The sequence below is a fragment of the Scleropages formosus genome, chromosome 8 (genome assembly GCF_900964775.1).
Source record: "Scleropages formosus chromosome 8, fSclFor1.1, whole genome shotgun sequence".
NCBI classification, from domain to species: Eukaryota; Metazoa; Chordata; class Actinopteri; order Osteoglossiformes; family Osteoglossidae; genus Scleropages; species Scleropages formosus.
In genome coordinates this window covers 9,108,618-9,134,625 of record NC_041813.1, presented here as the reverse complement: position 1 = coordinate 9,134,625, position 26,008 = coordinate 9,108,618, and the positions used below count along the sequence as shown (strand labels likewise).

General features: G+C 45.3%; 1 protein-coding gene across 4 annotated transcripts in view; it reads left to right on the top strand.

Annotated features, from left to right (window-relative positions):
* Nucleotides 1-26,008, top strand: part of adka (adenosine kinase a) — a 99,206-nt gene that overhangs the window by 56,720 nt on the left and 16,478 nt on the right. For all 4 annotated transcript variants that reach the window (XM_018766260.2, XM_018766257.2, XM_018766258.2 and 1 more), the window contains exon 7: nt 14,468-14,638. In XM_018766260.2, coding sequence (XP_018621776.1) covers nt 14,468-14,638 — 171 coding nt within the window. The remainder of the gene's footprint in view (nt 1-14,467; nt 14,639-26,008) is intronic.

Sequence of the window (26,008 nt, the reverse complement as noted above, 5' to 3'; positions counted from 1 at the left end):
ACCAATACTGTCCTTGCACCACCATACCAGCTTAATAATGACATGTTTTAATGTGGACGGTTTTACAGATCTAAGATGTTTTCTAAGTGATTATTACCTTCACGTATGGGGGGCGCGGTGGTGCAACGGGTTTTGGCTGGGTTCTGCTCTCTGGCAGGTCTGGGGTTCGAGTCCCACTTGGGGTACTGACGTCCCGTCCTTGGTGTGTCCCCTCCCTCTCCAGCCTTATGCCCTGTGTTGCCGGGTTAGGCTCCGGTTCGCCGCGATCCTGCTTGGGACATGCAGCTTCTGCTGGTGTGTGTGTGTATATTAACTTGACAAGAATCAGTGGACCAGCTGGCTGGATTCAGACCAGACTCAAAAATGACCATCATCTTATTGTTCTCATAATGAAAGACCAGCGTCCTTACATTGAGCAGGTGGACGAGAGGTTTTTTTTTCCATTATCTGCTGGATGTCGTTGTAGAGGTCTCCAAGAGGACAACGAATCACGGTGCTACAGAACCCAGTGCTTCTGCTGTCTTTCCTTATAAAAGATCTTTCGGTGCAGAGGAGCCGTTGCTACAGATGAATTATTTGAAATCTCAAGCAAAAATAATTTATTCTGGTGTTATCTGGTTCCTTTGAGAAACGGATAAATAATTTTTTTTTCTTATTTTTTTACACTGGAGAACATTAGTATGGGGGGGACTTGCTCTACCTTTTAAAATGGGGAAAATGTCATTTAGTTTTTTTCTCCCCACTGTTCTTATCGCCAAGGTCCAGGAAGTAGTTCTTTTCAAAGATATCGGACATGTCTTGACCCAGAAGTATTTCCTGTTTTGACCTTAATCGAAATCCATAAAAGCAAATTTCTCATCTGCGGTGCAGATAGCGTCAGGAAATCTCTAGACTTTTGGAATTAAGCAACTTAGTTTTGACACCCAGCGTAAATAGATCGTTGCATTTTGTCACCCTCTGAGATTAGTCAAGTGTTCTTTAGCTGGATCAGCTGTGGCCACGAGATATTGTGAGTAATTGCATGTGTGTGTGTGTGTGTGGGTTAAATAGGAAATGTGTTTCATATTTAATCTTTGGTAATGAAACTGATGTTCTTTTTGCTGAGATGATTTTGTTTGGGTAATGAATGTGCTGAAATGTTCATCAGTAATCCCCACATGAACGCATTCTCTCATTCAAGTACAGGCATGGCTGGTACCAGCAGCCTTTTTTATGTCATCTGTAAAGATCCAGTTTTCAATACTTCAGCTTGTTTAGTCGTGAAATCATAAACAAGCAAAGTTACCATGCCTTGGGTTGACTTACTGGGGCCCACGAAAACCACAGCGGCAGTTTCAGTTACGCTGTGCTGCTCGATATCAATCTTGATCTCAACAGGCACTGAAACTTGGTCGCGCAGCGTGCCCCAGTTAAGCCCAACCATGCATGTTTCTTGCACCGCCTCGCAGATGCCCATCGGCACAGTGAAAATGCAGACACGCTTCCGCGTGGCCAGAGTGATGCGCACCAATTGAACGCGATACCTTGCGAAGTGTTAATAATCCTAGCATGGCTTTTCATTGACTCAAGCTGGTTTATTCCTCCTATAGCTAGTCTGGGCTGTGCTCTGCATGTGATCACTAAGCATATGGGGGAATATATAGCTGCTGGGAAATGGTCCTGTATTGCAAGTAAAAAGAACTTCCCGCTGCTGGCAGATTCCGCTGTTAGACTGTTGCAGTCCGCGAAGCCGGGAGCGGAGGAGTAAACGTGTCCAAGTGGAATCCGTCACCGATCGTCAACGGGAAATCAGAACAGTCACGAAACACGAGACAAAGAGATGCAGAAACGGTGGCTGTCCCCTTGTGCCGTTGAAGGACATGTGAGAACTAGATAGCGAGGCTGTTCACAGATACAACCGAGTTAAGACGTAGTGATTATGACGTTGATCCCGTTGGTTAAATTGTAAACTTAATTAAGTAGATTTAATTTTCTGTGTCTCAGATGTCATTGCGTTAATTGTTTTCATAGTGAATGGTCTGGAACAGACTCAATAATGTTTTAACTAGAAGAAACACGAGGGAGATGCAATAGAATACACACTCACAATATTGCAGGTTCACGTTGTTCCAAGCCAAACACTACAAGCGGAATGCTAATTAATGCTCATGTGCGTAGAAGATTGATGATGGGTTTGTGTTGACGTTTCTTTTATGTTGTTGCAGATTCTTTTCCAAGCCTTGGTAATTTCTTACCCTCACAAGTCATATGTTTTTTCTTCTCCTTTTTTTCCACTGAGCTCTTATCTCTTTTACATTCATACTGTAGACCCCCTCAGAGGAATAGAGTTGATATGGTTTGGTTTGCTGTATTGTGTCCTAGTATGTCTCTGCCCTGTTGCGTAATTCCCTTCCTGAACCTGTTGTCAGAGATATTTGATCCAAAGCATATTGAACTCTCCGGTATCTCACACCATTAATTTCTTTTTGTGCTTCACATTGTCATTTTTTTTCAGTTTCTCTTTCATCCCTCTGTTCTTCTGTCTAAATTCTGATCTCTTCCTTACCATGTCGTTCTGGAGTAAACTGGCAGCAGGAATGAAATCAGCCGTCTCTCATTATCCTGCATTGTTCTTGATAACGCTCTTTAGACAATTCTTTCTTCATCTTATTTCTCTAATATTCCTACAGTTCATGCCTCATTAACGCCTTCAGATTCCCTGTCTTTTATCTCTCTCTGATTTCCCCCCCCCCTCCAAAGCTTGGACTGTTCTGCAGCTGTCTCAGAACACGAGCTGTTTCATATTTCCTTTTCATTAATTGAGCTTCCATTTTAATGGGAGTTGTCTACATTTAATCAAATGTTTAATTTAATTTCAGGCCTAGTTTGATTTGTACTGCTTAATTAATGTCATGCATTGTTTCCTTGGATGAAGGTATGTTTATAAACAATAACAACCTTAACTTCTTTATGTGAATTCTTACATTATTATAAATTACAGGTCATCCAACAGCATTATTCTCTATGCCTAAATAACAATCTTTAAATCTAATTAAATCATTAATTTTAGAGTAAAGAAAGCATTTATTTTAATATCATATTGTCATAGCATCTGTTATATGTATGCTTTAGAAAATGATATCAAGGAAGACTAATAAAGAGAAACCAAGTGAGGGAACGACATTCATGACATGTCAACAGTCTGTTTTTTTTTTTTGTCCCCCAAGTTCCATCTCATCCAGGTTGAGGACCAAGGCATGATCTTACATTCCAACTGAAATATTAATTATATGGTTCATTCATCTCCTGCTTTTGAATGTTACTACATTAAATATTACAAAGTTAAATGCCAACTTCTAACCAATAACCAGGCTTTGGCGGTGGCTGGTTTTGTATGAAATTCTCATGCAACTGATGGAGACTCAGCCCATGTGACAGTTTTTTTTTCTCATCTTGCCCTACCTGCTTACAGCAGGATGTAATGCTTCAGTGTCCAGACCAGGGTGTTGGCAAGGAGTGCAAAGTTTTTGGACAAAAAAGGGATTTGTCCTTTTCCTAGCAAAGCCTGGCAATGTTATTATAAATGCTCAGCCTTCACCTGCTCCAAGCCCCTACTCTTGATCACTGTCTCCCTACCCAGTCTGTGTTAAAGAGGATGGGGAACTCAGACTCCTTTAACTTCTCTGTGAAATGATGAAGGATGAATGCCAACTTCTTTAACCGCAGTAATCTGAGAAAACAGTACTTGGATCTGGATTGTTCATGTATGCTATACCATGAACGCTGTCAAATGACCCAAGTCAGGTTTAAAATCATATACTGTCTAGAGTAATGTCAGGATGCTGTGAGTGACCTATGAACTTGTGTGGCCTTCAAGTGTGGGGCGTTTACCAGTAAGAGTCCAGTCCACTTAATATACTGCCAAATGTCCGAGTCCTGGGACCGCAGAAGCTTCAAGCTGATAGCCACATAAGGTTCATCATGCTATCTAACTGAGGTCCATGGTTTAGCCCAACGTATGAGTGGGGTCTTCTTTGCAATGTTTGGCCCACTGTCCAAGTAGGGGTCCAGGCCACCCGGTTTGGCCTGCCACAGTGCCGTCTTTCTGCTCCTTACGGCTTGATAAGGCCAAGTGTCGCAGAGGATTAAATTGGCTCAGGTCTTATCAGTTCCGGAAACCCACTGGCTGCTCGAGCGAGTGAGTCGCAGAAAATCCGGAGGAACGTACTTTCCCCCTCTTTCAAGTTCCTGTCTTCGCTATGAAAGTTATTAATGGATTGAGGACGAGTAATTTTTCTTGCATGCCAGGTTTTCATATTCTCATTTCCCAGGCGTCTGATTTTTTTTCTCCGTTACATGTGGAAGCAGGTGCCGTTCTGAAAGAGCTTCATGGAGCGCCGTGTTCACTCTGAAGTGATGGGAAATATCCGGAGGAAGTGTTTGTTATTCTGAGTGGAGAGAGCCATGGCAACCACTTAGTGCTTCTCCAGCAGCTCATCCTCATCTGTGGGTCCTCAGCCCCGCCCATCTCAATGTGAACTTGCATAGAGTTTGAACCCTTATTAGGGCAGGTGCTGGGGTTTTCAGTATCCCTAAGAATAAATCAATCTGGCACCCCTGAGACTTCTATCAATTAATAAAGGTACACATACATATATAGAACATTTTGTTTTAGATATAGAGGGATACACATCATCAAGAAGGGTGAAAAAGTTGAATTTATGTTATTTTTGTATAATTATTTATAACAAATGTGAAAGTTATATGCATATATATATATATATATATATATATATATATATATATATATATATAGCTATGCGTATATGCGTAGAACACAAATTTATACTTTAACAACTAATAATCTTATTTTCAAGACACAAAGTTTAGGGGGACAAATAGATATAGACTCCTGTTGTAGACGTACAAATTTGTTATCCACAGATTTTCAGTTTTGTAATAGAACTGTGTCTTTGTTTTTAAGTAATTTTTTTTCTAAGATTACAGTTTATTTTTCAGTTTTAGTAGGGAAATCTGGCCCTCCCTACGTTTTGTTCTCGCTACGTGATTGCCTAGGTTCACCTAATTATAAAACCGGCCCTGGTCATGAAGTGCGAACAAGGAGCACAGAATGCCCGACCTTCTGTCCCTCATTCTGTCAGTTTCCATTTAGATCTCATCTCATCTCTATCAATTACCATGAAAGTTTCCTGTATTATTTATTGTGTGTATACAGGATTTGCATTATATACTTAGTTTGCATTTGTGTAATAAAGGTGGATTTTTGTCTAATAAATCTCTACTGACTGTATGAGAAAGTTAAAAGTGAAAATGGTAAAAAAAAAAAAAAAAGGGGGCAAAAATAGCAATTAAATGGCAAATATATATGACTATAATACTGCTTAGAATGGACTTGTATTCATTATTTGGCAGCCTCCATTTCACAGCTTTTCAAACTAAATTGTATTAATTTTGTAAACGCTCAGCCTAAAACCATTTGCCTCATTCACCTTCCTTAATATCCCACCGTTAAAGTAGAATGGAGATGGCAGATCTATAAATGAGGGCATTTGCTGTCTGAATATTTTGACAGGGATTAAGAGGCAATGAAGGAATCCAGACCCACAGCCTGGAACGGCACACAGGGGACCACATGCAGGAAGGCAGACAATTTCAAGGCTTCACTAACTTTAAGCTGCTTCGGCCCTCCACTTTGTTCGCGCAGATTGCTTTAAGTGGCTTATGCGGAATGCAATTGCTACATGGAAGGGGGAAAATGCGGTATCTCCCTGTAGCTGTGGTCACTGAAGTGTGCAATTACTGATAGAAGGTCTTGCCATAGCTTGCTTAGACATATACTGCTCAGCACGGACAGCACAGAGATTTAAGTTTCATTGCCGACACATCGGGCCATAATGTCAAGGGTGGGTCACGAAAGCTTCGGAACCTGCTGCTTCTTCCCGCTTCTTTCGTACCTTAATCGTTTTAAATTTTCATCAAGGAGTCCCTCCCATTCAGAATGGAAGATGTGGAGTGTGATGGTCGAGTTCATACATGTGTCACAGATTCTCTCCCACGTTTGTATGTTCTCCTAATCTTCACAGGGGTTCATTCCACATTCCAACACATGCTGTTCAGGTTAAATGGTAACTCGCAACTGCCCTGTGAGTGGGAGTAAATATCATGGTGTGCGTGAGACTATACTGTCATGCTCTGGTCTCTCATCCAGACACGTACCCCAAATTTGTTTTTACTAATACGGTGGCAGAAGGGGTACGGTGGCGCAGCGGGTTTGGCCGGGTCCTGGTCTCTAGCAGGTCTGGGGTTCAAGTCCTGCTTGGGGTGTCTTGCGATGGACTGGCATCCCATCCGGGGTGTGTCCCCTCCCCCTCCAGCCTTGCACCCTGTGTTGCCGGGTTAAGCTCTAGTTTGCCGCAACCCCATTTGGGACAAGTGGTTTCAGTCAGTGTGTGTAATACAGTGGCTTCTCAACACACATTTTTGAAGGGGCAAACATTTTCTAGATTATTTATTTCTAATTAAATTGTCTTCATTTCTAAAATTTCTGCTTGTTATAGAGCATATTTGACCAGGTTATAGTTGTCAACGAGTGTCACCACGTTAATTCAATTCACTCTCACAGTGTTTATAGCTGGTGTCTAGTGTTTTCTGCACAAAGCATTTATTATTTCTTAGTGATATCCAAAGTTTTTATGGAATGTAATCTATAAACAAATGGATTTCTTTTCCTTTTATTGACTGTGACTTCATTATAAAAGTGCTGGAATTATGACCAGAAGGAATTACAAACGCTTCTAGTTCCGGTTACGCTTATAAGATGAGGAGCCAGTGGATCGTACAATTTTTAGAGGATCTTCCTGTTGTTGAGAGAAATGGCCACACCGTTTGTTCTAAACATATATCTAACTTCCCCGAGTGAACAAACACCAGTGATGAATAATATGAAGCTAAGCACCATTAATTCAGTAATGCCTGCAGATATGCCTAAAATACTACATCTTGAACCTTTTAAGATCTACTATGAAAGTTGTTTAGCCTCTAGCTTTTAAAAAAGAATTATATATCTGTCAGGGAGAGTAGCTGGCTGGTATGCTGACAAGACGGTCCATCTGTTAACCAGGATAGAGAATGTGACACAATCCAGACGTGTTACACCTACACATTTGGCTTTATATAAATCTTCCTCAGTGCTTCCCCCTACATTTTGGAACATTTCACCCAGCACAGATATAATGAGGCCAAACGTTTTTTTTTTTTTTTTCTTTCTTCCTTCCACGGTTGAGTTCACGAGAGCGGTGCAGAACCGCAGTCCGTTTATGCAGCACTGAGGGCTAACATCCAATTGCCTTGAGAGCCATTGTAATTACCGTGGCCCGGGAGATCGATACGTGATCCGCTGCGCCCTGGTGTGTCACCGCCATGGCACAACTCTCACTTGGCCCTTTGGATCTCTTGCAGCTCATGACCACGCCGCTGCTCTGTTTGTTCTTCTTGGCCAAGGGCCGAGGGCTGTCTCTAATATAATCCTCTTCATCGATCACATTCCGTAGACTTACGCTGAGCTTTTTCCAACCAATTAGGACCCCTCTCCACCCTCACATACATACATAGAGATACAAGCACACACAGGAAATCCAAGCTTTCAATGGTCACATGACCTCTGACATTCAGTACGTTATACCTGCATGGCTGTTTTACCCAGAGTGACTTACAGGGATTAAAGTTTTTACACCGTTGAGTCACACTGAAGGGTCAAATCCACAAGTGCGCTGCAAAATAGACATTTTTCTGCAGCTCCTTTCTGCCCTCCTGGTTTACCTTAGAGACTCCAGCATACTGTTCATGGTAGTGTAAGCTGACCACAAAGAAGGCAAATGGCTATGGTTTTTTTTCCTGCTCTTTCCCACAAAGATTAATGCAAGTTGTTTGAAAAGCAGTGGTGATCTGAGCTGCCTGATAGTCATCAGAGTATCACAAAGTGGGTTACAAGCAAACATGCAACCCTGATCTCTGAGATCTGAACTGTGGAATGTGGACATATGGAAATATCACTTATTATGTGAAGGCCACTCACTCAATCATTCCTGCATCTCAGGCACTGCAAGGGAGCATAATGACAGTCAAATGTGTGGAAATTTCTTAACCTTCTACCAGAAAACTGATTTTCTTTTATTTTAAAGTACCACTCCACTCCACTCCCGTATAAATTTATGAGGCTCCTATCGTACAGCCAGCCTACTCTTTTAATTCCATCATTAGACATTGATAAAGAAAATTTGTTGATGTTTCCTTCGGGGACCATCATTATATTTGCACTCAGATGATTTTTTAAACAGGCATGAATCATTAATGCTCTGCTTTGAATGAGTTTTTTAGGTTTTTGGCAAGTCTCGGAGCTGGTTATATTGTGCGGATTCAGAGCACTGGTGGTTCAGTGTTGGGGCTCTGGGAACTTGCATTGAGAGGTTACACTATGTGATGCAGGTTTATTTCATGAATATGGAATAAGACACAATAAAAATGCAGGGAAAGCACTGCCTGATAGTGGGGTACATGTGGCTTTCGAAGCCACCCTGATTTGTGCAGCTGTCCGTATTGATCCCACAGGCATACGATCAGGTTTCGGCGTTTACTTCAGGATATGAGGTCCCCTCCTAGTGGACTTTCTCTGACTCCCTGAGCTCTGGTTTTAAAGCCCTTCAAGCAGGCAGTCACTGTACAACCCTCTGAATGCTGGAGGCCTACAGGAGCATGAATCACAGCCTGTTCTCTTTCTCACTGGTGAAACGTTCCTGTGGCGATCGGTTGCTTCGGCAGGTACCTTCTGTTTGCCCTCCACTGTGGAGCCGTGGGATGCATATGTTCATTCACCGTGTGAGCTATGTTTTCGGTAATGCACTTCTGTAGTGCTGCTGAGATCTTATATGTCTACATATCTTTGTAATTGTGTCTGTTGACATTTTGAGTCGTTAGCCATCACTAATTGGATTGGAGAAAAAAGGGTGAAATTTCAGCTCTGCTGTTCTTACAGCCCCCAGACCGCTGTCAAAGTAGTCAGCAGGCACAGGTAATAGTCTCAAAAAACCCATCTTGTGTTGGAAGTATCATTAAATTCACTCTTGTCGGAGTGCTTCTTTGTGTGTCTTTCTATATTAGTTTGAGGCTGCTTTGTAGCTCCATTCCCAGCCAGACCTTTAGCAGTGGTCTCCATCTCTCTTCCCTAGCAGGGGGTCTAGATTAGTCAAGTACAGGATTTGTCTCCATCCTCCATCTTCAGGTCCTGCCTCACCTATCCCACTGGACTTCCTTCAGCAGTGTCACCACAGCCGTCAGAACAATAATTACCTCCATGGTGGTTCAGTGCGAGAGCTGCTGAAATACTCTGAAAGGTCCTTATTGCTTTGAAGAGGGAAGTCCACTTCTTTTCTAGTGGACTGGCTTGAATCACATCCAGATAAGTGAATGGTGTCTCTTTTCAAAGCCATGAAATCTGCGTTTGCTGTTTGACTTTCTTCGCATGTCTTTGATGCCTGCCAGTGTATGTATTTGTGTGAAATGCATTTCCCATTACAGTGTTTGGTGAACCCAGCATACAGAATGATGAATGTCCATTTCCCCTGAAATACCTCTCTGTAATTTCACTACAGCTAACATATGGTGCCACTTAGCAATCTCAGCCTGAAGAATGTATTGAAATATTATGTGGATTTGTATTGACGATTAAAGACTCCTGACTTTAAACCTTTCGTCTGTATTAAATCCTAAATAAATTCCATACAATGTTGTTTCCTCCTCTCGGCCTGTTTTGTAACCTTATCCAAGACGTTTTTTTGAAAGCTGGAGGAAAAGTGCAGGCTATTGATCCGAGGAGCTGCTGAGGTTCGTCTCACACAGCGAGGCTCTGGCCTGATTGTGCTAACCACTAAAACCTGTCTCGCTAATGGACCAGCTAGAGACCTTCGTGCCATTGCTGTTTTACAGTTAATGCGGCACAGGTTAGAGTAATTATGCTCTCCCTTACTGGTGTGCACATTATTGAGCTGCACGTGTTGAATAACGAAGTGATATCGGTATTAGATGAAGAAGATAAAGATGGCGTCTCTCTGGGTGGAGAAGCTGCCCTGTAAAAAGAAAAACGTAGGCCCCGGATTGTGTTGGAAGTTACGCGGTTCGCTTGCCCAAAGGCTCAGGTATGAGTCCAGCCCAGATCGCCACTGAGTATTTATAAGTAGGGAGTACTGCTTTACTGCCGGCGTTGTTTCTGTATAAATATATAGGTAACATTTCTCTTAGTGTGAGCAATATGGTCTCTTCCTCATCCTGGTCTTAAATGCAGGGAAATGTTTTAACATGTATATTGGATGGTAAGGGGGTGCGGTGGTGCAGTGGGTTGGACCAGGTCCTGTTTTCCGGTGGGTCTGGGGTTCGAGTCTCGCTTGGTGTGTCCCCGCGCCGCCAGGCTAGGCTCCAGCTCACCGCAACCCCGCTTGGGACAAGCGGTTTCAGATAACGTGCGATGTATTAGATGGTATCTATATTATATTGGTTAACCTCTCTAAGTAATGACGCAGTGATTTATTGCTTACCTTACAGTTGGTTTTGCTTTGAATTCAGAATTCTGAAGCAATAACGCTCTTTTATTCTTTATTTCCTTGAGGTTATTCTGTGACCGGCTTTGTGTTAATAATCCTTATTTACAAATTAGGGGCAGTCTTTGGCCTTTTAAGTATTCCCTCTGGTCCCCTTAACTGAGCAGGTGACACTTGGCAGCTCCTGCCCTGCTCCGTTTCAGTGACCTGTGTTTCTGATAAGGACGGCAGTTCCCTCACAGGCTGGAGGAAAGCAACGTGCTCCTGGTGCCGTACCCCTCTACAGCACAGGTCGAAAGCCTCTGCCCTTTCCGCTGCGTTCCCCTCCCCTTAGATTTATGGTCTGTACTGCGGGCCTAATTGAACTTGCGTGTAAGTGAAACCAACTGGCCATTCCTAATGGGGACAATAACACAGGTTTCTCCCTCAGTCGGGTCGATTCCCATTTTGCCATTTTACTGAATAGCGGAACACAAAGGGAAACATGCCCCCCCAACGCGCTGCCCTACAAGCTGAAGTAATTTGACCTGACAGTTTTACTGGTGCACAATATTGTGTTTGTTTTTCCATTGTTGAGACAATGCTCTAGAGTTGCCTTTTAGATGAGAGGGTGAATGAGAGGTGAGGAGTAGAGGTCACCCTGGATCCATGTTATTGCTGAAGGAAATCTACACCGAAGCTGCAGTATCACTCCAGAGATGCCCACCTGGATAGAGTCAGGAGTCGTGCCACGGCAACTGTGTGCCGGGCCCCGCGTATCGATCCCATCAAGACACAGCTTTGCAGGAGCTTTGCGACGGCACCCGAGGGTCTGGTGTACAGTGGGACTGATCACTGACACTTGACCTCTCTCCAAGCCGTGGAGTTGTGCCATTTCAGCTCTGGGTAGGGTTTTGTAGCCAAGAAGAATGAGATGACAGCCGCTTCTTGTCAAGGTCTCTGATATAAGCGCTGGGCATCAGCAGGCCAGAAGGCCCCATCAAGGTAGAACGGATGTCTCCCAGGAAATGGGATTGTGGATTTCACGCAGCGTTTAATACTGCCGGGAAAAGAACCACAAACGCAGTAAATTTGCAAAAAAACAAAACAGATCGAGGCTACAACTAACACGGCAGGATAGCAAGCAGTCCTCGCCCTCTGCAAATCAAGTGTAATTTTAAGTGGTGTGTTGTTATAACATATAGAGGGCAGAAGGGTGTTTGTATTGAAGTGTGAAAATGGTTCTGTAGATCCGGCCATAGCATTTGTTCTTGGTGACTTTTATCCAGAGCCACAGTGTGTCAAGGGCTGATTCGCACGCTCTTTGCATAAAGACGCAGCACATGAAACACTCCAACAAACAGGCCAAAGCACAAAAGTGTTCTTTGAAGAAAATCTGTGTTGCTCCCAATTAGTGCTTGACCGTCATAGTTTATGTCATACAAGTGGCTGAACTGATATATTTCAACTCAAGTGTCCAATTTTTCCATGTGAAGCAGCATCCCGCCTGCTGTGAAAAGCGAGAAGGTCATCGTCTTCACGCGTCCTCCTCCAAAAGCAAGAGCTGGGAACATTCAGAATGGCTGGAGGATGCTTTATTTAAAAAAGACCATCTGTAACACATGGAGTCTGACAGGAAAAACAACACATCCTGACGGCTGATTAGATACCACCACAGTCGGGACAGGCAGAATGCATGGCGCGAATTTTATCCATCTGAGCTCATCTCTGCCAAGCTCCTCGCTTCGGACCTGAAGGAGGGTTGAAATCGCTTCAGTCGCGAGCGGTGCTCAGTCCGCACCGCGGTGCAACGGACCTGATTTCTGTTCAGACTCCCATCAGATGAAGCCCAAAATTGGTCAAGGTATGTCACCCACAAGTCGCTGAGAGCCTGACATCACAGAACGTTCGAAAAGCCACACTGTGCGTGCTTGGAACAGCTGCCCCGGGCACATCTGGAACATCAAACATGTCGGAAGTTCAGCGATGCTGTTTTAAACGATCCCTGCATCAAAGCTCAGGTGTACTAATGAATGGAGCAGTGCAGTGACCCTGGGTAATGTGTGTGTGTACGTGTGCGAAAAGGGTGTATGGCTGGTTGCACATGCCCTCAAAATCAGCGGAGGTGGTAACAAGATAGCCAAGGCACTGACAGGCAAAGAGCTTGGGGGTTTGGGCAGACAGCAGGATGTGTGCTAGAAATTTTAAATATTGCATGTGGTGATAATGAACTCTGACATCACCACGTCAGAGTGGCAGCACAGAAGGCCATTTGCTGTATTATATATAAGCTGCGTGTAGGGAAAGCGAGAGCTGTGCGGTTGCTCTGCAGGCCTTGTCACAACGGCACATAGTGAAATAATGACATTGCTGTGTACAGGCTTTGCAGATGCAGCTTTGTTTTTAACATTTGACACCTCTCTGAATATTTTCCCTGTATACTTCTCTGGAGTTCCTGCCGGAGTATTAAATTGGCTGTTCTGAGTCTTTATTATCGGTCGAAGCAAAGGGTGTTTATGTGCGAAAACAATCTTTCTCCCTGAACCTCGCCAGCCTCTGTGATCCCAGCTTTGGGCTTGATGGTGGACCATTTATTAACACTTATTTGACCAGACCTTTCAAAATGTCCTTGTTCCTTTTTTAAAATTCCTTAAACGCCGCCAATACACCTTGTCTTTGTTCAAAACATGAGGAATAATTATGTAACTAAAAGGGGGGGGGTGTGGTGGCACAGCGGGTTTGGCCTCTGCCTCCTTTCTGGTGGGTCTGGGGTTCGAGTCCCGCTTGGGGTGCCTTGCGGCGGACTGGCATCCCGCCCTGGGTGCGTCCCCCACCCCTCCAGCCCCGCGCCCTGTGTTGCCGGGTTAGGCTCCGGCTCGCCACGAGCCGTTTCGGTGTGTGTATATAACTACCTGTGTTTCATTTCAATGTGTACTTTCTTTTTTTTTTTTTTTTTTGCACCGTGATACAGAAGCTGCCTCCAATCTATGAGCCGTACTTCTACCGCCATAGATGGCCAAAGATTGAATGGATCGAATGAAGCTCACAAAATCTGTAGTGTCACACATCACTGTACTGTTGATATGATGATTTAGAGATGGACAAATAAGCCTGAATGTACATTAGAGGATGTTTATTGGTGTACAATATAGAGTAGATTACAGCAGCATGTAGGTTCAAGTCCCCCTTTGCTGCTCTCCAGAGTCACAGGGACCAAAGAGAGTGGTTTACCTTCCCACAGTGTGCTTTACTGTCTCCTTGAAATGGTCGGTGTGCAGTCTGTGACGTCCTGCTGGTGTGGGATACCGCGTTTTTGTAACAGAGCCAAGGAGATGTGTATCAGAAAAAGGTTTTTGTGAGACTGCCTTCGGGGTGGAGTGCGGGGTTTCCTGTTTCTGGTCTGGCGTTCCCACACGAAGTCCTTCTCTCACTTGGTTTGCGTTCATTCTCGTCGTGCAAAGGGCCACCTCTCCTGCTTCCTGGCGAGAAGAGCCCTGACATGGCTCTGCTTGGTCACAGCAGAGCAGTCGTCCTATCGTGGCCCGGTCTCTTCACAGCTTTGTTTCTGTATTCTGCGTGGATGGATGGTGTTGCATTCACAATTACCTTGTGTATCTTCCAGCTTTAACTAGAGTTGCGTTTTAGGACGACACATCCACCTTCTTAGATTCACAGTGTTCTGTTTTTTTGCTTCAAGACATATTCTTTTATTTCAGTTGAGATAAGAAATGTGAACTTGCTTTAGTGATGGGAGTGAATGCTATTTAAACTCAGCACCGTTTACAGGTACATGCTGTTCATCTTTTTTGGCATCCACCTGTTGACACATCTAATGGTGTGACTTGGCTCTGTCTCACCAGCAGAGGTTATACTAACACCCTCTTTCTCCTGCTCCTCAGGGCTTCTTCCTCACCGTGTCACCGGAGTCCATCCTGAAGGTGGCCAAACACGCCTCGGAGCACAACAAGGTGTTTGCTCTCAACCTGTCTGCTCCTTTTATCAGCCAGTTCTACAAGAAGCCCATGATGGAGGTCATGCCCTACGTGGACATTTTGTTCGGAAACGAGACGGTGAGTTTCCCGTTTCGTTTGTATGTGGACCCCCCATGACAGCCAATTCCACAGTGGTACTATACCATATACTGTCACGTCCACGCCTACAGCACAAGCAACAACACCTGACTCCGCACTAACTCATGAGTAATCACTCACCTTATAAAGACCCTCTTCAGCTCCCGTACCCTTGCGGAATCTCGTCAGGGACAACCGTCCTTTCCCGTGACACTTCGTTCGCAAGCATCGCTAACTCTTCGTTCACGTCCTCCGGTTTTTGACTCTTCGCTTCGTTCCACGTCCACGGATCCTCGTTCCTGTCCTGTTCACCGTTCGACCGACCCTTCACTAAGTCTCCCGACCTCGTCCACGGATCTTCGCTCTGACCCTGACCGCCGATCGACCGACCCTTCGCCTGTCCCCGACACGGAAAACTTGCCTCATCCCTCACCTCCCGACAAACAACGCTGCACTTGGGTTCAGCCATCCCGGCTCCCTGTGTTCCGCGTGACATATACTAAGTTTTTGTATGGGTTGGGTTAGGAATTTTTCGATGTGTGAGTCGACTTGTGTTTGCCTCTGTGCTGTTATTCCCATAATTCGCCAAATTCCTTTTACCATTCCTAATATCTGTTCTCTGTGTTTCTGGGGGTTTGGGAGGGGAGGGGGGTGCCCAGGCTTGTTGGAGCAAGCTTATGAAATAGGTGGGGGGCAGCTTACCAGATAGCTGAAGCGGAAATAAAACGTCTAGTGTGGTGAGGAGAGAAGAGGCAGACGGCACCATCAGGAGTGGAGAGGACCGTCTGTGCCGTTACCGCACCCGCTCCCCAACACGGCGGGAGTCTGGCAGGACGAACGCTTGGTCCACAAACAGGGAAAGAAACTCCACAAACACAACGCTCTCTACTAGGCAGTGAACGGCCATTGGGGCCTGCCCTCCCTCCCCATCTCTCTGTTTTCTGGGAAATTCCTCCGCATATGCTCTCCTCTCTAATGGGCTTTGAGGAGGGTCAAGGCACAATGCTGATTGGGAAAACACGGCATGGTGTGGCTTTCCACAGGGTGGTAGTCTGCCTTTCCTGGCCCAGAATGCTGTATGTAAGCAGTGGGAATTGAGCTCCAACTAGACCAAAGGCCCCTGGCTCCATTATAAGGAGGAAAACTATGGATGTGGTGGTACGGAGCTTTACGTCCCGGATCGGCCGTGGAGGACATCTAACTGCAGAATCGGTTGGTCTTTAAGATGGCATGCACAGTTAAGGACTGGTGTAAATAATAACCACAAAAAACGTTTGTTTACCAGTGCGGTACCTTTCTTCTGTCACCTTCTCATCATCCTGTGTTTCAAAATCAAACACGAGTTGTCATTGCTTTATGATCATATTTGCTTGAAATAATTAAGCGAATGCCTCCTAAACGGAGGAAAAGTGGTGCATTGCGACCGTTGTTGAGCTTGTGAGATAGAGAGAAAAGGAGGGAAACGTGACTCTGATTGGACCTCTCAACGGCCCCCAGTTTTCTGATTTCAATGATTTATCAGCCTTGCTGCCTACCAGGATAGAAAAAGTGTCCTTTTTCAAAACGATCTGAATCACCCCAGAATTAATGGCTGCTTATATTACAGCAGTCATGATGATTCATGCAGTACCATTTAATCTTGCCGTATATATAGATACTGTCTCCGCTCTTCAAATTCAAGAGTAAAAGCCAAGTAATCTTTTCACTCTTCAATATATTTTTTGTGCTTAAATGGCATGGTGGTTTTTTTTTTTTTTTTTTTTTAACCCTTTTCACACTGTCGGATTTCTATAACTTTTGCCATTTTCATTAGATCTATATTTTTGTCATGAGGACTGACTGCAAGAAGGTCTCCCTCATTCCAGGGGTATTCCCAGCATCACCGTATCCTGCATGTCTGTCACTTAGGGAAAAGTCACTTAGGGAAGAGCCAAGGCTTTGAGGGCCTAACCAGTGAAGAAAATTTTGTCATCCGGAGGTGACTGCTGTTCAGCTCAGGTTAGACTCTTTACCATGTGTCATGTAATACTCTTTTTTTCTTTCGCTCATGTGTACTGCAATAGTTAACTGGTGCAGAACATTTAAAAATGTTCAGATTTTTACAGCTCAGTGTATAATTCTTGACAACGTTAAAGTGTTTTCTATGGTATAGCAACAGGTTCTCTTTTCAGACTTTGAACCCCTCAGTTATGGTTTCAACTTCTTAACTACTTACTGTATGTTTAGGTTCTAATGTCATGAGACAAAGAACAAAAACATGACAATGAACGAAAACTCTATTTTAATACCTCGCCTTGAGCGTTCGGATGAAGATAGGCTGAGACTCGGTGCCTCCTGAGTAGTTCAGAAAACCCAATTACATTTGTTTTGATGTTTGATTTACAACAGCAGTACATAGAAATGACTGTTATTGTTGTTGTTTAATTTGCAGCCATTTCAGTTCCCAGGACTGCTTCACCTGTAAGTCTCTCCTTGTCAGACGTGCTAAATGTCTGCCGGTTCCACAGTAAGGTTCTGCAGTTGAACACCTAGGGTGGATGTTACACACACACAGTGTCTGAAACCGCCTGTCCGGGCGAACCGGAGCCTAACCCGGCAACGCATGGTGCAAGGCTGGAGGGGGAGGGGACACACCCAGGACGGGACGCCAATCCATCACAAGGCACCCCAAGTGGGACTCGAACCCCAGACCCACCAGAGAGCAGGCACAGGCCACGCCCCCTGGGTGGATATTAATGGATATTAATTATTAGGTGCGTGGCCGTCTGGAGCATGGACAGGATTTAACTACAGCAGTGCGGCAGTGAGGAGGGAATGCCACGAGCACAGGAGAAGCAGGAGGCTGTAGGAGCAGGAACCCTGCACTTGTGTAGCATAGATTAGTGTGAGGATCCAACGGGGAGTGCTTCAGGTGGCCAAGATTAAAACAGGCTATAAATTCCTCTGTGAAGAAACACAGAGCAGTGTAGATCTTTTTTAACCAAACGCTGGCCTTGGGGAGGGGGTAGATATATGTGGAGTTCAGACTCGCGGGGAGTTTCAGGATATCAGCCCAGGGAGTCCACGGTCTCCACTCTGATAGCTTCCACAGACCTGGGGTCAGCGAGAGACATTGCGCCTCTTATCTGCAGCCTTCTAGCTCGGAATAAATTTGCAGCGCGGTGCTTGCGTCTCCTCCCACAATGCAACGCGCTGACTTCCGTCCCGTGAGCTGTCAGCACAGTGATTTTCCTCAAGACTGCAGAGCGCTCTTAAAGGGAACTAGTGATGAAACATGTCACTCATTACTTATAAAACGATCACTAAACGTAAGACGTTTTGTGGAATGTGTTTAGAGCACGTTGCTAATATTGCTCTACCCTTAAATGAACGCGTTTACGCTGGATTACAGAAGCGCTGCCCGGATGTGCTTAAGGTTCTGTTCGGTGGCTTGCTGCTGTAGTGGAACACCTTGTGGATTTATTGACGGGATGTTACAGCAAGGTACCTGAAATATAAACTCGTCTTTCAAAGTTAAAGGAAAATGACACACCTGCTCAGAACGAGTACTTTTTTCAATCGGTTACGGCACCTGAAGTGGAGTCCACAGAAATTCCCTCTCGATGAACGTATCCACTTTGCACACCAGCGTCGCTGAGGCTCATTAGCGTTAGTTTATTTACCATTCGATGGGCCTAGCGAAAATTTCCATTTGACAAACTGGTTTCCGTGGTAATAAGGCTGTCGTTGAGGAAATGGCTTTGGTTTGTGTAATGGAGAGCAGCCCTTATCTGTGGTGTTAAATTATGTTGTGGGTTTGAGCAGTTCTTCATACAGCGTTGAACAAAGATGCATTTAGAGTGTTCTGCCACTTCTGAGATTGTCCACGAGTGGCTGAAGAATGAAAGGGAATAAATGGAGGAGTCAATTAGAAAGTAGGGGCGGTGGTGGTGCAGCGGGTTTGGCCAGGTCTGGGGCTCAAGCCCTGCTTGAGGTGCCTTGTGATGGACTGGCGTCCTGTCCTGGGTGTGTCCCCTCCTCTTCCAGCCTTGCGCCCTGTGTTGCCGGGTTAGGCTCCGGCTCGCCGCGACCCCGATCGGGACTAGGGTTTCAGACCGTGTGTGTGTGTCAATTAGAAATACCTTCAAGGATATTGTTAACTGCTTAAAGGAAGCTGTTTAGGAGGGCTCCATTTCGAGAAGTTATTATTTTGAACCCTTTTTATCTGCCGCATAGCATGCATCCCATCAGCCACGCAGTCCATAGTCGTTGACTCACATGGCTGCTAATGTGTGACCTCTCAGCTGGCAATCACACCCAGTCGTTTGCAAAGATATCGTCTCCGTTTTTGTATGGCCTCATAAATCAAATCACGATTTTAGCTTCCCGGCACTGATTGTTTAGGTGTTTATGTAAGATCTCCCCCGACCCTGATCAGCTATGACAGCCTGATGCTCACTGCAACTATACACAAGAGCGGCACTAATGCACACGATCAAAAGCTCACGTGCAGTGCGTCTCGTCCTTCCAGCCTGGTGTTTAAGCAAGCCTGCGATGAGCTTAGTCAACTTTTGTTTATAGGAAATATGCTGTTTTATATATTTCTGTAACTGTGCCATATGGATAGAGCTCTATAATTAGTCTGCTCAGAGCCTGTTGTTCATTTAGGGCTTCGGTGGGATTTTCTTCCCTTCATTTAGCAGGGCAGCGGTCTCCTGCCAAAGGGACGTGTTCATGAAATTGTGCTTTTGGGAAGTACTGTGTGCCTCGGGTGGCACTGCTGTGGAGTTAGACCTCTGTGTGTACGATGGGGTCTATGTGCCAGGAGCAGTGTGGGTAGATTGACAGCTACCCAATGGCCTTGCACCATTGCCCCCTCACATGCTGCAGTTAGATGGCCCTCAACTGCTCTGCACCAATGGAGGGCTGTATCGTGCCCCAAAAAACAGTCCCATCAGGCTCTTTTCAGTGACAGTCCAACCTCATTTGCACGCTCCCCAGGAGCTCAGCTCTCCTCACTGCCATGTCCCTTTTGTCGACCTCCTAGCTGGCAGAGGTCACGTGCAGTGGCTTCGCCTCGTTGTCTGTGACCACCCCCACGCTCTGCTGCCCTTGATGACATCCTAGAGCAGGCCTTTCTCCCACCTCACATCATGAACAACGTGTTTCCATCACAAAATGGAAATTTGGGATGTTTCCTCTGCCTTTCTGACTTGAACGCTGTTTAAAATTTGCGGATGGAGCGCATTTAAGTACCGCTGATGCAAGTTTACCATCAAAGGTCTTCATACATAGACACAGAAGGTCCTTATCTTTGCCATTTTATTGTTAGCTTGTCGTTGTTTATTGTTGGGTGGCATGATGGCACAGCAAGTAGCACTGCTGTCTCACAGCGCCTCGGTGGTGTAAGAGGACGTGGGTTCGATTCCCGCTCATTCTGTATGGAGTTTGCATCTTCTGCCCGGGTTTCCTCCGAGTGGTCTGGTTTCCTCCCATAGTCTGAAGACATGCTGTAAGTAGTGTATCTAGCAGTGTAAGTCACCTTGGTGAATAAGGTATGTTGGCTGGTAACACTACATAGAGTTCATTGGAAGTTGCTTTGGAGAAAAGCATCTGCTAAATAAATAAATGTAAATGTTAGCTGTTTTTTCCTTGCAAGATCGTTGTACTGTGCTGGTTTGAAGAGTACAGCCATAACCCTTCCTTACCACAAACAATACCAGATATAAGCTGAGTTGTGTCTGTAGTTACTTCCACTTTGACAAAGCACTTGTCAAATTGGTAAGGTTACAGTAGCTGTAATAGACATTGTGAACTAGAGGGGTTGTTTTATTAGGCATTGCTGTTGTCTGTAATTGGAGTAATTTACCTTGGACATTCAAGCACTTGTTGAACAAATCTGTAATGTGATGTACAGCTTGTGCAGAGTGCAGAGCAGGTGGTTTGGAGGTGTTCAAGTCAGGCTCACAAGCAGGGTTAGGTTTCAATGAGCTCCCTCTGAAAAAGTGTGTTTGCTGAGCTGCTTCATCATATTTTTGGCTGCACGCTGACTGAGACCTCGCTGCAGGCTGTTTATCTCAGTCATGTTCGGTCCTTTAAGCCAAAGACTGGTAGCACACATGATCAGTGCAGTGGTGACCTGCTTTTGATGCCATTGATGGGATGTCTTCATTTCCAGCCCAAAACTGTTCGGCGCCAGCACTCTCTCCACAGCCCTCATGGGGACACACAGGATGTTGTTCAGCCCGAAGGTCATCTTACAAACTCTGGTTGATTGTTGTCATTACTCTTCTGTAGTATTACAGTGGTCAAACTCAGTGTAATACCATATGTTTTGGTTTTTTGTTTGTCTCACTTTCTCTGGCTTATGCCAAACACATTTAAGGTCCGATAACCATCGGTTCCAATACAGTTTTACTCAGAAAAGGGCAGAGCCTACCGATGTCACCCAGCATGTGGAGCAGAGCTGTGGGTAGACTGCATTCAGAGGAGGGAAGACTGACCTCCATATCATGTCCACCTGCTCCTTAATCAGAAGCCACGGAGAGTGGGTTGGCATGTGCCTCACACGGGGAATTTGCACTTAGTCCCCTGTGAAGCCCTCTTCCCCCCACTGCCAACCCCCGCAGGGTGTTTGCATTCACACAAATAGGCAGATACAGGCTGACCCACCGGGAACTCTGGAACTAGATTAGATCCAGTGAATATAGGACAGTGTGCGCTGACCAGTTAGTCTCTCTGGCCCAGTGAGAGCTGTGCCCTCCATCTGCTGTGGAAATGAGATCTGCTGGCTTCACAGATGTCAGGAAGGAAGGAACCTTATGTGACATGAATTAGTTTTTCTGCCTTAATCTGTGCAAATGCACTTACCCTCATCCACAGTCCGAGTCTCTATCAGCGGAGCAAGTCTACGGGAAGGAGACACCTGCATTTTGTTCTGCTACTCAGCTCCAGATTCATCTCCGGCTCCACCTGCTGCTACTGCACTAGCACGTGGCACCCTTCTGCTCACCATGGGCCACCAAGTGAATGTTGTTCATTGGGCGAAAGATCATCCTAGGGAACAGCCCAGGTCATTTGTCTCGTATGTATCACACTTATGCATCCATCCATGCCTAACCACCAAAGAGCAGTAGTACAGGAACTGATTACTCTATGCCATGGTTGCTTTCTCAAAAGAAGAAGCCAAAGACCTGTGATCACTTTATTTTTACAGGCTATTGTACTAGACTCATGGGGGATTTAAACCTATAGTCTACGCACAAGCTCGAAGGTCCTCTGGGTCTGCAGATTTTCTGTATTACCTCTCTGGAGTGCTACCAAGACCCTTTGCGACCTGGTTAGCGTGTCTGCTATTTTCTTGTACTGTGTCTAACCTCTGCTTTGTCCACCTGCTTTCTGGTTCCGTCAGATAACCCTCATTCCAAAGTTTGTTTTCCTCAAGTCCCTGTTATTGCCTTCTGTCTGCTGTGGACTTCCCAGTTTATCACCTCTACTCAAAGCTCTGCTTTTGGCCAGTCTCCATGATATGCTTAACCTCTCTCTTTGCTCCAGTGTCACTTGCTAGTTGTTCATGAGTAAGACTGATGGTACTGTTGTGTTCACAGCACAATCAAGGCAAAATACAAACCAGGAAGTGGAACATCAGACATTTTAGTGATGGTATTTACGTTTACATTTATTCATTTAGCAGATGCTTTTCTCCAAAGCGAGGTACATCTCATAGAAAATACAGTTTCTGGGTTACCTTAGGAGAAAGAGACATAGCTGCAGATGTGTGACTGTTAAGTACAGTTTGTTTCCTTCACCATATGCACTGATGTTTGTTACACAGGTGGGTGGATAAAACTTTACCAGAATATCACAGATTCCTAGTCGCCTTCCTACACACACACTGGCTGAAGCCGCTTGTCCCGAGTGGGGTCGCAGCGAGCCGGAGCCTAACTCGGCAACACAGGGCGCAAGGCTGGAGGGGGAGGGGATGCACCCAGGATGGGACGCCAGTCTGTGATAAGGCACCCCAAGCAGGACTCGAACCCCAGACCTGGCAGAAAGCAGGACCCGGTCAAGCCCGCTGCACAGCCACACCCCCACGTCACCTTCCTAGCTATTTATTTATTTATTTATTTATTTATTTATTTGAGATACATATAAACATTTACGTTACATTGCAGCAATATCTGTGTAAAGGATTGATCCAATGATCATGACCATTTATACCTTACATGAGCTAAGAGATCATGGATGAAGTGAGTCCAGAAGACATGAGTTTTAAGACCTTTTTTAAATGTGGACAGAGATTCAGCAGTTCTGAGTAAGACAGGGAGGTCGTTCCACCACAATGGAGCCAGAACCGAGAACGTCCATGCTTTACCTTTCACGCGTGGGGCCACCAAGCAGGCAGTTGTGGAAGGGCGTAGCGCTCTGGTTGGGGTGTAGCTAATGATCAAGTCTTGTAGATATCTGGAAGCAGTTCTATTGATGCATTTGTAGGCCATAACCAGGGTCTTAAATTTGATCCAGGCAGCTATGGGAAGCCAGTATAGAGGACTGAATAGAGGAGATGCATGCAAACGCTTCGGCAAGTCAAACACAACTTGGGCAGCAGTGTTCTGTGTCAACTGTAGAGGTTTGATGGCAGTAGCAGGAAGAGCAGACAAGAGAGAGTTGCAGTAGTCCAGATGGGATGTCACCATGGCCAGGACGAGTAGTTGTGCAGAGTCTGTCGTGAGGTAAGGACGGATCCTGCGGATGTTATGCAGGATGTATCTGCTGGTCTGGGTTGTGGCTTCGATGTGCTGAGAGAAAGACAGGCTTGAGTCAATCATCACTCCCAGACTCTGAGCCGAGGAGGTAGACAAAATGAGCGAGTTGTCCAGTTTGATCGAGAGTTCACGACAGGAGGACAGGCCAGCTGGGAGGTGTAGGATCTCTGTTTTGGAGAGGTTGAGTTGGAGGTGGAGATCAGACATCCATGCAGGGATGTCCGACAGGCAGGTAGCAATGCACGCGAAAATGTCTGATGCTCCAGGTGGAAAGGAGAGGAAGAGCTGGGTATCATCAGCATTACAATACATTTGCTGTGTGTATCACAACCTGAGTGTACACTATAGTTGTGTCGGTACAGGGGAGCGGTATTCAGTGGGTTCAATAGACAAATTGGTTTAGCCCTGTGCATCCTGCCCCAGCCATTGAGACATGTCAGCAATCATTTCACGATCGATCCTTGAAATCATCCTGCTTAAACATCGGTTTAACCTTGGCCTTCCAAGAGCACCCACTATCAGAGAAGGTGGTGGTAAGCAATGTGGAGAGAATGAAGCGTCTGGTTTTGCTTTCGGTTTCCTGTAGTGCAGTGAAACATAATAGCATACTCCGTCACTTTCAGAGAGTTCTGTTCTGATCTTATGTTAACAAAAACAAAACTCATTATGCCCCCTCACCTTTCTTAAATTGCTGAACCTCTTTAGGATTTTGCCAGTTACTGTTGTATTTGTTTTGCTGTTACAATAAAAGCATCTTTAATCTTTCAGAAGTGAAATTACTTTTATTATCCCCTTGGCTGTGTGAAAATTGCCAGTGAGTAACCAGAGCTGGTAATTTTTTTTCCCTTAAACATTCAGTTTGTGTGACTAGCTTGGTTCGTGCGGAAAGAAATTGCAAGCTCACCTTGCCGGCAGGTTTGGCTGTAGATTATTAGCTTAAGCGCTCTAAAAATAGCACTTTTCCTTGTTCAGCCCCTGACAGTGGTGGCATCTCATCCATTCTGATAGCTTTATATTTAACGTGGGGCTCCCCATCTGCAGAGGTTTGGTATGCAGAGCCCTCCTTGTTATCTTCCTTCTCCTGTGCTGACAAAGGAGACCAGGTAATGAGCAGGGGGAGGAATCAAGCGGCCAGGTTCAAACCCCTTCCCCAACAAGGAGTCAGTGCCTAGAGCACTGTCAAGGAAACATTTAATTATGTGCTTCAAATCGTGTCTGAGCCGTCTTTTAAAATAAATTAGCAGGCGGGATGGTGTATCATCCAGGTGTTCTTCACACGTGCAGTCACACGTTACCTACCTACCTACCTCCCTCCCTCCCCTACCTCCCACTACCGTCTAACTCCCGGCCCCCAATCCTCGTTTTGTGCTGACGGAATTGGGAGGTGACACAAGAAGTCCTTCACAGTGGTTTGTCCCTACCGCTGCACAGGAACAGTTAATGAATCATCTGTCTAATAAGTTCCAGCCGTTATCTGTTGAGCTGCCATCGCCCACTCCTCCTGGCCGCTGTTTCTGTTGAGGAGATGACGGGGGGGGGGCAGGGTGGGCGGTGGTACCAGGGTGGGGGCAATCGCTTGCTGTTTTTAGCGTCAGGTTTCCCAGTATTGTCGTGCTGAAGTTCGACACTTTCCTCCCACTCTCATGGCGATAAGTGACACATATTTCCGTGTCGGAACCTCAGAAGCAGAGCACCCATCATCCGAGTCTTACAATGGAAGCATTAGCGGTGCACATGTTGTTGGTTTACAGCAATTTCTCAGTCCATCTTCCACTTTTACATTTATTCCCAGGTCTTTTGCTCATGCTGTTTATTAATTTAATCTGCCGTAATTTGCATCTCCGGTCAAAGCCTCTGTGAAAATCCATGGATTTAACATGCCTTCATCCTATGATATGACTCACGTTTAACTCCCTGGCGAAGTGAGAGTAGATCCTCCATGGGGGGGCCACCAACTCATGCTGGGTGGGGCCAATCGGAAGGAATGCTAGTGGCATTTTCTAGGATAAAAACCAAACTTCTATGCAGGGTTTTAACAAGCCAAAGCAAAGCTGGATGCCTGGCTGTCAAGGGGGTCCAAATCTGCAGTCGCTCCCTGCATCAAATTTTCCTGATGAAACCTAAATTTGCACCAGAAATTGGGTAGGGTTTCAGGAGCATCAGTAGCCCTGCATTGGTAGCCCTACTTTTCCTATGAATGGTGATTTCCCAGGGCCCCATCCCCATGGGTTCTGCTGACCTTATCACTTTATTCCTCTTCCTTCTGCTTCCTGCCACCTCCTCCTCTTCTTGGCTTTGCCAGACTGTCACGCCAACAGCAGTACCCCTTGAGTCTAATAGGATCATTTAGCTACACAGCATAAACCCATCACTCTGTATCGGTCAGAGAGTAAATATTGAGCAGAATTTTTATAGCCCCACATGATCGTTTGTTCTGAGCTTGGTTAATGTGCCAATCCCTCTTCCTTTTTCATTCAGCGATCTCAAACAGTTGATCACATGTTTTCCGATGTTATTTAATAGGTTAATTTAGACTAGTTCTTGCATCGCTAATGGTAACACACAAACAAACAGGTCAAACTTTAACAGAGCTCAAAGAGTTTGTTGCGACAGTTGTCATATGATT